Source organism: Salvia splendens, chromosome 17 (genome assembly GCF_004379255.2).
Source record: "Salvia splendens isolate huo1 chromosome 17, SspV2, whole genome shotgun sequence".
NCBI classification, from domain to species: domain Eukaryota; kingdom Viridiplantae; phylum Streptophyta; class Magnoliopsida; order Lamiales; family Lamiaceae; genus Salvia; species Salvia splendens.
The window spans coordinates 14,475,820-14,486,589 of NC_056048.1; the positions used below are offsets into that span (position 1 = coordinate 14,475,820).

Below are 10,770 nucleotides of genomic sequence, written 5' to 3' on the forward strand. Positions count from 1 at the left end.
TATGGATTTGAATAGATTTAATTCTATTAAGACAAATTTTAGATGGATTAAAATAAATATTAATCCAAGTTATCCTTATCTTTTGGATTTATGTCCTAGATAGATTATGATAAAGATAATATATAAGAAAATCCTTATTTAATTGGATTTAGATAAACTTATTTATCTAAGAAATCCTAAGTAATGTTTGATATATTCTAGATGTCTATTCTAAATAAAATTAAGATTTGTATAAATCTTGGTTGATTGGATTTTATTTATCTTATGGATTATGATGGAATCGTTTCTATCTAGTAATATCCTGGTACGATTTAAATAATGATAATCATAGATCAACGTTATCTTAAATTGAAGGATTTGATTTCATCGGAATAAAATCTAGAATAATCCTAAATGGATTTAGATAGTTAACACTATCTTGATTAATCCTAAATGAATTTGGATAATCATTATCCAATATAAAACTTAATTATTTAATTGATTCTCCCTTGACTAGATTAAATGATTGTCGTTAATTATCCAGTGTGCTTAAATGCCATGCAATAAATGGATTTATCTGTTTATTTGGTGTTTATCTTTATAAGTGGATTATCTGTCTTATCTGCTTATGTGATAATTATGCAACAACCATATCAAATATCTAAGCAATAATTACAACAAGTGCGTTGTATATGGTCTCCATCGATTGGTTTGCAAATTTTATGAAGCCAGTTTCTAATATTATCGCCACCCATTATGTGGGGACAATAATCCTACGAAATAGCAAGTTCATATGGGTAGACCTCTCAAATATAAATAGTGTGAACTAGAAAGTAGTTTCTAATATTATCGTCACCCATTATGTGGGGACAATAATCCTAAGAAATTACAAGTTTCAGAAGTTCGTACATAATTTATGAGATAGCTTGATTCTGTTATCATCACATGAGCATTGTTATGGGAGTGTGTTATAGAAACAAAATTCTGTAATGCTAAATCTGATGGTCGTGCTTAGGCAACATTAGGCGGCCATGCCATTATGTGGTCACTGGACTATTCGTCGGTGTTGTGACCAGTAAAAAAGTTAAAGTTGTGAATGAGTATTGACCTCTTATGGAGGGTACCTGTTTTCGATTTTACAGTTGCAAAATACATAATTGTTTTGTGGTTATTTGCGACTATGTATTGAGCATAAGTATGTGATAATAAGTTTATTTGTCAAATCTTCATTAATGTCATTCAATATTTTGTCTGCGATCTTTAAAGAAATAAACCCGAATGCCAAAATTATGTAGACATGAAACGTAAATGGATAAGATTCTCATCGCCAAAACTTGGAGTTTATACTCAATGATTCATGTCCTCCATATCCTTGACATAAATCCATGAAGATTGTTCGAGAATGCTTGTTGCATGTACTTGACAAGTTCTTTGAGGAATAAGGTCAAGCTATTTTCTTTTAAGTAGCACGACAAGTCTTGGTTAGTGACGATGAAAGATGGATATCAATAGAATCTATCAAGATGATTCGATTGGAATATCCTTGAGGGACAGAATGTTTTGAGGAATCTATTGATCACTCAAATAGTTTTCTGACTCAAGTCATCGCCTAAAGTAATAAGAAATGACCAGAAGAAGGTTTAACTGAAAAGTAGAAAACATTCAGAATATTAGTCGTTATATTACTGTTAGAGGAAAGTAACATGATAGATGACGAATTCATCAAGGCTGTTATTTTTCTAAGTCCTAGTTGATTTGAACAAATGACTAGATATGGAAATGGGAGAGCCTGAATTGTCATCAAAGTTTGTTTAAAGAGAGTGAAGATGGTTTGTAAGTTGGATTGACCTCTTTTAAAGAAGGACAATTACTTACATGACAATGCAACTTCTAAGTAAGAGATCTTGATCCAGTTAGGCTTTTGTTGCAGTGGGAACTATTAATGCTCAATTATTGTTTTATGGTTGATGTTTAAGGCATCATAGCATTGAAACAATATAAATGCAACAAGATTGAGTATGAAAAACACATCAACTTCTTAAACAATGAATGATAAATTATTTATGGCCCTTAGTCTTAATGCCAAGAAAATACATAGCTATTGTTCAAACTGATCTAGACTATCAAGATTTTAACAATTTATTTGTTAAATAGCTTGAAAGTCGAGAATGTCTGTTTGATGCACTATGAATTAGAATCATTTGATTCTGAATACTTATAGAAGTGCGACATAGAAAGACTAGCAAGTATTAATGGTGTACACCATAAGAAGACGAGCAATGGGTTATGATCAGTAGTGGGAGTCTAATCTCCATTGACAAATCCAAGCCTTCTTCTAAAGAATTGGATAGTTATGTAAGAAGGAATCGAAGTCTTTCTAAGACAAGTTTGATTAAGTGATGAGTTGTACTCATGAAAATCTTATCATTGATGGGATAAGCGTTAGACACAACGAGATACACCTTAAAGAAACTACCAACATCAGTACCTTCTACAAAACACGAGTTGTGGACTAGAGCGACTCTAGTGTAGCACATCTCAAGGTGTAATGTTGTTCCAACACATGTTGGAAAGGTATCCAAGTAATTGGAGTTGAGTACTGATAAGACATGTTTTAAGGTTGTCCCAAATGATGTAAGATTATAAGTTCTGCAATCTTCAATGATAGAATTCTTGTATAAGATCAAGAGAGGAACTAAAAGCCTAACAGAGTGATAACTCTTAGGATAGAGAGAGATATCGAATTTTCCACATTACCAAGGAGTGATACCATTTGAAACTTTTGCACTAAAATCAACCTCAACACCTAAGATTGTAAGAACCATGTCGTAGTGGGAGTGTTCCTAAGAACATAACAAGTTCATGAGTCTAAGAGTGTCGCAAGACTCGGTCTTAGATTAACTTGAACATAATCCCTTTAACTACAATGTAGCATTGGTTCATTTGGATATTCATCCCTGGAAAGGTAATAGATTTCAAACTATAATCTAAGATAGACAACATGTTTTACAAGACTTGCAATACTGCCTACAGGTTGTGTCAGTCAGTGGGAGCTAGTATATTTGCAAGTGTAAATGTGGATCTCAAATGGCTAGCCAATGACAATAGGTTATGCCTAAGGAGAGACATCGTCTTCTCGCTGTCGTTGTGCCAAGATTTGTTCGATCCTACTGTCTATCAGAACTTACATAAATTAGAATGTATGTATTATGATTGTGAAGACAGCTTTCTATTAATAGAAGTCTTGAGGAAATCATCTACATGGAACATCCTAATGGGTATGTAAAAGAGGGCAAGAAACACATGATTAGAAGCTTATGAAGACCTTTGCGGTCTTAGGCATGCATCTAAATCAAAGTATATTTGTTTTATCAAGATTGTCAAATGTTTGGAATTTAACATGTGCCCTTAAATGTGCTATAAGCACAAGGAAGTTGAAAGTGCATTAAATATGGTATTATTGGTACTCTACGATGATGAAATCTATAAAAGTTGCAAACAACTAAGATTGACATCTGGCGTAGGAAACTGGTTGTCTACCCAGTTTAAGATAAAGATTTAAAAGAAACTAATTACATTATAAGCATTTAAGTCTTTAAGATTGCTAGAAAGAATGTTGAGATTCTCTTAGAAATCCTATATCTATACATTGCTTGGAACATTTTAGCATTGGAAATTCCAAGAAAAGGTTTTTACCTTTCAAGATGGAATTGTCTTGTCTCTAGTAAGTGTCGTTTGACACTTAGTGAGATCAAGAATGATGAGACTAGTTTCGGAGATAGATGTTTCATATATGCTATGATGTGTACTAAGTTTGATATTAGTTGTGCTTATGCATAGCAAGTGTATATCATATTAATCATGGCAAAGGACTTTGATTGAGGTAATGAATATACCATAGTACTTGAGAAAGACTAATCGCTATATTCTAGTGTCACGACAAAATCTCCCTAGTCAAAGAAAGTGTAGCTATATCACGACCAAAACTTACTGAAACTGTCTCAACTCATCATAAGATGCTTAAATCAAAGGAAACATTGTCTGAAACGTGTTGATGGTACAAATCATACTGAATCAGAGTAGTCTTTCTGAAAATAAGTCTCGGTCACTAAAACTATTATTTCTTTCTGAAAAAAAACAGACTGCAGTCTTTTAAACTTCTGATGAAATACCATAACTCAATGCGTGAATCGGGAATGTGGCCACATTCCACGATCACAGGGCTGGCCAACCTGGCGCTAGCTCACGACCCCTGGACCGGCCAACATGGCGCTAGCTCACGGTCCATATGTGTACACTAGTCCGAGTAGGATTTACTGACCTACAGGGACCCGAATTCGATTTAACTGGTTGGCATAGCCAACAGATAGGTAATCATAAACAAAACATGGCATGACAACTCATTCAAAATAAATCATGTTTTCATATAAAACAAGCTTTAAAAGAAGGAAGAGAAGCCCACCTCAATTGCTTAAACTCTTGCAAAATGGGTGCTTCCTGTCCTGAGATTACGTGTCGAGTGACGACGTTCCTTTACAAAATTTAATATACTTAAATTTGGCTTTAAATAATTACTTATCTTGCATGAATGCATGCCTAAGCGTGTGCTCTTTTATTTTATCTCTTTCTTTCTAAATCTTAGAGATCTAAATTCTTTAATTAAATCGACGATTTAAATTATTCGGAACTAGCCGAACTGTTCGGGTATTAGCATTTCCCGCATTGTCTTAAGTATTTTGAGAAAATACTTTCTGTGACTAATAAAGTCTGCTTTAAATATTTTTCGCATATTAATTCACACGGCTTAACATTTCGTTCCTTCCGTGGCTTAGGGAATTAATTCCATTAACTCTTAGAATTAATCTAAGGAAATGGCTTCAACTAAATTCCGGGTCCAGCTAGGGAATTTATTTAATCTGGCCCAGATATTTTATTTCTCCAGGCCCAAAACCTTATGGAACAACTTCTTTTACTTCCTTAATCTGGGGCCCAACTGTTTATTTTAAATTTGCAAAGGCCCAATTAAAATAACTGAGATGGCCCAAACATTTAGAAGAATTGGGGAAGCCCAGATTCACTCCACAATCTGTCGACCCCTCTCATTTCCTTCCCCCAACATTCCGAATTCCAAATCAGGAACCCTACTCTCTTCTCTCTTCCGCCTTCTTCCTCGTCGGATGCCACCAGAGCACACCCGCCGCTCACTGGCGTCGCCCCTCATTCTCATTCTTGGCAATGACGCGACGTCATTGACTGTACCACCTCCACGACCAACGGCTCGTTCGGCCGCCAGTCGACCCGCAGCGACCCTTGCTCACGACGCCTCCGTCGCGTCGTGGTCGTCATCGACTGTAGGCCGTCGTCGTTGCCCTGTCACTCACCTCTTCACGGCAATTCGGCTCCGTCGTGGTTTCTCCGACCGAAGCAGACGCCTTTCGGTCCGTTTCACCTCATCGCAGCATCTCGCTACCTACTCGGCGGTCTCCCGTCGTTGGAACAGAGGAGGTGTCGCTACCACCGTCCATCCCGCCATCTCCGACAACCCCTAAAGCTAAGTCTCTTTTCACTCATTTCTTAGCTTAAGTTATGGGCTTCATTCGGCAGAAGCTAAGTTCTTACTTTCTCTAAGTTCTTTCGGTAGAATTGCTATGTTCAACCGATTGTGTTGTAGTTCGGATTTGGTTGTTGAATTCTACTACAAATCTATGTTCAACTCACGCTTAGTCAAGATCTAGGCAGTGGCTTGAGAGTTTGATAGCATATGGTGTTGTTACTGTTCTTTATCTATGGTTTACATCTTGTTGGGTTCTGGAATTATAAGATCTTAGTATGCTCTAAAATCCTACATGATGATATGGTAAACAAACGAGCTGGGACTGAGTTACCTTCTCCTCACAGTGCTTTGTCGTTTCTCCTCTGCTGGCCTTGATCTCCCTCACTTCTCCACTTACTGCTCCACTTAGTGAGTAATTTGTGGTGTGATGAAGGGTGGAACCGAGGGGAATTAGCATATTTATGCTCATCTTGTAACTGAAAGCTGCACAATGGCTGATGTACTTGGCTGAAAAAGGGGTTTACAGGCTGGGCAGCTGGTTGCTCTCTCTGCAGCTCTGCAGAGCACTTACCCTGTTCCCTTGGCCTCTTTTATAATTGATTCTGGTGTTTTATGTTAGTGGCTGTTCCTCTGCAAACTCGCAGGGATGTACTCGTGATATGGATGAGCCTATGACTCTTGGCTGTGTTCTGATATCATAACTGAGTTTGGTGCTTTATTCTTGTATTCTCTGGCTGCACATTTTAACTACATTTGGCTCTATTTGGGGTTTAGTACTTGGTTTATTTATGAGTTTTCGTCCCTTATGGCAGGTGCACAAGGAATGGCAGGAAATCTGCCACTGAACACTCTTCCCTTGTCGTTTCAAGGAGCTGGGCAGCTGTCCTGCTGCAGTTCTGGTTCAGCATGAGGGATGTTGGAGGCACGGCCCCCCCTCTCACCCCGGTTTGGTTCCAACTGATTTGCTCGGTGTTGGCTGTGTCCAAGACTAACCGCTGAGGCTGCTTTCCTCGTGGTCTCGCCCTCTTGGGCTTTCTGGAATCTGGGCCGAGATGGCCTATCGACATAGTTCTTTGGGCTTCCACCATGTAATAGTATAGCTCGATTAAATTTTCTTTCCAACATGTACGTAAATTCGATAATAGTTGGTGTGTATTTTTTTCTAACATCTTACAAATTAGTTAGCTTTGGAATTTCTGAATATGGTATTTATACTCTTTATTCAAGAAATAAAAATACTCCTTTCATTCTTTATCGAAATTCTAGTATTTTATTTCATAACTCACGAGAATCTAAGTCTCGGCTATTACATTCTATCCCCCTTAACAAAAATTTTATCCCGAAATTTTGTCTCGGTTAGGCAAAAAGCTGCAGATACTTCTCTTTCATCTGGTCCTCGAGCTCCTACGTCGCCTCCTCGCGGCCGTGATGCTTCCATAGGACTTTCACTGTTACAATAGTATTATTTCTCAATTCTTTAACCTTTCTGTCCAGAATTGCTTCTGGCTTTTCTTCATAGCTCAAATCTGGTTCTAACACCATCTCTTCTTGGCGTACTATGTGTTTGGAGTCGAACACGTACTTCCTCAACTGTGATACATGAAACACGTTGTGGACATTCCCGAAGCTTGGCGGGAGTGCTAATCTGTATGCCACAGGCCCGACTGTTTCTAGGATCTCGTAAGGTCTGATAAAACGCGGTTTCAACTTGCCCTTGACGCCAAATCTGGTTATCCCTTTCGATGGGGATACTTTTAGAAAGACCTTGTCTTCTGGTTTGAACTGTAAATCCGTTCTTCGAGCATCTGCATAGGATTTCTGTCTATCTTGGGCTTCTTTGATTCTCCCCCGGATCTGTTGGACAATTTCTATCATTTCCTCTACCGAGTCTGGTCCGAGAATCCTTCTCTCACCCACTTCATCCCAGTAAAGCAGTGATCTACACTTTTTCCCATAGAGTGCCTCGTATGGGGCCATATTAATAGCCTGGTAACTGTTGTTGTAGGTAAACTCTATAAGTGGAAGTACTAGCTCCCAACTTACTCCACGGTCAAGCACTACGGCTCTTAACATATCTTCCAATGTCTGATTCGTCCTTTCGGACTGTCCGTCCGTCTGTGGATGGAATGCTGTGCTGAAATTCAGCTGAGTGCCTAACTCTCGCTGTAGGCTTATCCAAAATCTAGAAGTAAATTTTGAATCCCGATCTGAGGTGATCGTTGTTGGTACGCCATGCAGGCGTACAATCTCTTGCACATAAATTTGTGCCAACTTGTCTGATCCGTATGTGATACGAATTGGTATGAAGTGAGCACTTTTGGTGAGGCGATCTATAATAACCCAGATGGCAGTGTTTCTTTGCTGTGATTTTGGCAATCCTGTCACAAAATCCATTGCTATATGCTCCCATTTCCATTCTGGAATCTCGAGAGGCTGCAATTTCCCATAGGGTCGTTGATGTAAAGCCTTCACTTGCTGGCAAGTCAGGCATCTTTCTACAAATGATGTTATGCGTCTCTTCATGCCATCCCACCAAAGTTGCTTCTTCAAGTCCTGATACATTTTCATACTTCGAGGATGGGCAGTGTAAGGCATCTCATGAGCTTCACTCATGATCTCGTTCCTAAGTTCCTCATCGTTGGGTATGCATAGTCTTCTTTCAAAAGTGAGAGCGTTATCCGACTCTTCGCGGTAACTATCTCCTTTGCCGGTCCTCACTTTGAGACGGACCTTTTCTAGGGCCTCATCGCATCTCTGGGCGTCGATGATTCTGGCTCTTAAATCTGGTTCTACGACCAAGGTGGAAATTCTGCTATCTACTGTTTCCGGGGCTCTTACTATCTCCAGTCGCATCTTGGCGAATTCCCGAATAAGCTCCTCCTCTTGTGTGAGGAAAGCAGCCACTTGAGGTGCAGTCTTTCTGCTCAAAGCATCTGCTACCACATTGGCCTTGCCTGGGTGGTAATTTATACCACAGTCGTAGTCCTTGACTAGTTCCAGCCATCTGCGCTGTCTCATATTCAGATCCTTCTGCTCAAAAAAGCTTTTGAGACTCTTATGATCTGTGAAGATCCCACATCGAACTCCATAGAGGAGATGTCTCCAAATCTTCAAAGCGTGTACCACTGCTGCTAATTCCAAGTCGTGCGTCGGGTAGTTCAACTCGTGCGGCCTCAACTGGCGTGACGCATATGCGATCACCTTGCCCCTCTGCATCAGCACACACCCGAGTCCAACCTTCGATGCATCTGTATACACCACATAGTCGACTCCCGCTTCTGGCAGGGCTAGAACTGGCGCTGTGGTCAACTTTTCCTTAAGCAACTAGAAGCTTGCTTCGCATTCTGGGGTCCAATTGACTTTAACTCCTTTCTTGAGCTATTTAGTCATCGGCCTCGCTATTTTAGAAAATCCCTCAATGAACCTTCGGTAGTATCCTGCCAGTCCTAGGAAACTCCGAATTTCATTGGGCGTTGCTGGTGACTGCCAACGTTGCACGACTTCAACTTTAGCAGGGTCCACTCGGATCCCTTCTGCTGTCACTATGTGTCCAAGGAAGTTCACTTCGTTAAGCCATAACTCGCACTTGCTGAACTTAGCATAGAGTTTCTCGGCTCTTAACGTTTCTAAAGTGGTCCTCAAATGTTCCTCGTGTTCCATCTCGTTCTTCAAGTAGATGAGCACATCATCTATAAAGACTGAGACGAACCTATCCAAATACGGGTGGAACACGCTGTTCATTAGGTCCATGAACACAGCTGGAGCATTGGTAAGCCCAAAAGGCATTACCGTGAACTCATAATGGCCATATCTAGTGCGGAACGCAGTCTTTGGTATATCGTCTTGTCGAATTCTTAGCTGATGATAACCCGATCTCAAGTCCATTTTCGAGAAAACTCCAGCTCCTTGCAGCTGATCGAAGAGGTCATCGATCCTCGGTAAAGGATACTTGTTCTTGAGGGTCATCTTGTTCAGCTCTCGATAGTCGATACACATTCTCAAGGTGCCATCTTTCTTCTTTACGAATAGCACTCGTGCGCCCCACGGCGACACACTGGGTCGGATGAAACCCAGGTCTATTAGTTCTTGTAATTGCATCTTGAGTTACTTTAACTCCTTTGGTGCCATTTTGTAAGGTGCCTTTGATATTGGAGCTGATCCTAATTCTAGATCGATGGTGAACTCCAATTGCCTGTCTGGCGGCAAGCTTGGTAGTTCTCCTGGAAAGACGTCAGGATATTCTCGTACTATCGCTACGTCCTCGATTTTCCTCTTTCTTTTCTCTTCTTCGTTCAAGTAGACGAGGTATGCAGGGCACCCCTTCCTCATCATGGCTGTTGCTTGTAGGGCAGAAACAATCGACTTTCGTTTGCTCATGGAGATCCCATGGAAAATTACGGGTTCTGTCCCGGGGTACTGCAATGCTATTTGTCTCTCCTTACAACGGATGGTAGCGTAGTTCTTGGCTAACCAATCCATTCCTAGTATGATGTCGACGCTCCACATCAACATCACATATAAGTTATGAGCTACTAGGTTCAGGTTTCCCATAGAAAATTTTATGTTCGAGCACGTTCGTGCGATGTCTATAAGGCCTCCTACGGGTGAGGACACCCTCATCCTATGTTCCATCACATCCGTAGGCAAGTTCAAAGTATCCACACAAGATGCTGATATAAACGAGTGCGATGCACCGGTGTCAAAAAAATGGCAATAGGTACGTTGAGGAGAGTTCCCATACCTGCCAAGTTGCCTTGCTCCTGTTTCCCCTTCTCGGCCTTGGCCTGATTCTGCTGCAGTGCAAAGGCTCTTGCTTGTGGGGAGAGTCTCGGACGTAGTTTTCGCTGAGGTTGTGGTGCAGGGAGTGTTGCACTCTCTTTCTCTTGTTCAGCCTGGAGTACCCACAGTTGCGAACGCTGTCCTCCCGTCCCAGTCGCATTGCTCGGGCAGTTTCTGGCGAAATGTCCCTTCTGCCCATAGTGGAAACATCCATCTGTCCCGGCCTTGCACTTTGCCGTCATGTTTCTTCGAGCATCTTGCACATCGAGGTGGTTGAGCTCGGCGCTCCACATTTTGAGTTGGGGCAGTCTGTTGCCAACTGTTCTGCTGTGGCCTTGGAGCGAATTGTGGATTCTTAGCATCAGTCGAAACCCGGTCTCCTTCCCACTTCCTCTTTTCTCGAGGGGGCTGCTGCTGTGGCAGCGGTGGGGCGGTGGTGACATGCGCAGTCGGCCTCT

General features: G+C 40.9%; 1 protein-coding gene across 1 annotated transcript; it reads right to left on the bottom strand.

Moving 5' to 3' along the window:
* Positions 1–2,732: 2,732 nt before the first annotated feature.
* Positions 2,733–9,499, bottom strand: LOC121774344. The gene is made up of 3 exons (XM_042171236.1): positions 9,120–9,499; positions 8,006–8,453; positions 2,733–2,822 (listed from the first exon to the last, which is right to left on the bottom strand). Exons 1-3 carry the CDS (start codon positions 9,497–9,499, stop codon positions 2,733–2,735), a joined length of 918 nt encoding a protein of 305 aa, XP_042027170.1.
* Between the last annotated feature and the right edge of the window lie 1,271 nt (positions 9,500–10,770).

Excerpts from the sequence above, each read along its gene's own strand:
- LOC121774344 (XM_042171236.1), bottom strand. The coding sequence starts at position 9,499 with ATGACCCTCAAGAACAAGTATCCTTTACCGAGGATCGATGACCTCTTC. Across the intron at positions 8,454-9,119 it reads CTCTATGCTAAGTTCAGCAA|AAAGACTGCACCTCAAGTGG; the intron begins GTGCGAGTTATG and ends TGCTTTGAGCAG. Across the intron at positions 2,823-8,005 it reads GATGCCTGACTTGCCAGCAA|GAACACTCCCACTACGACAT; the intron begins GTGAAGGCTTTA and ends TTATGTTCTTAG.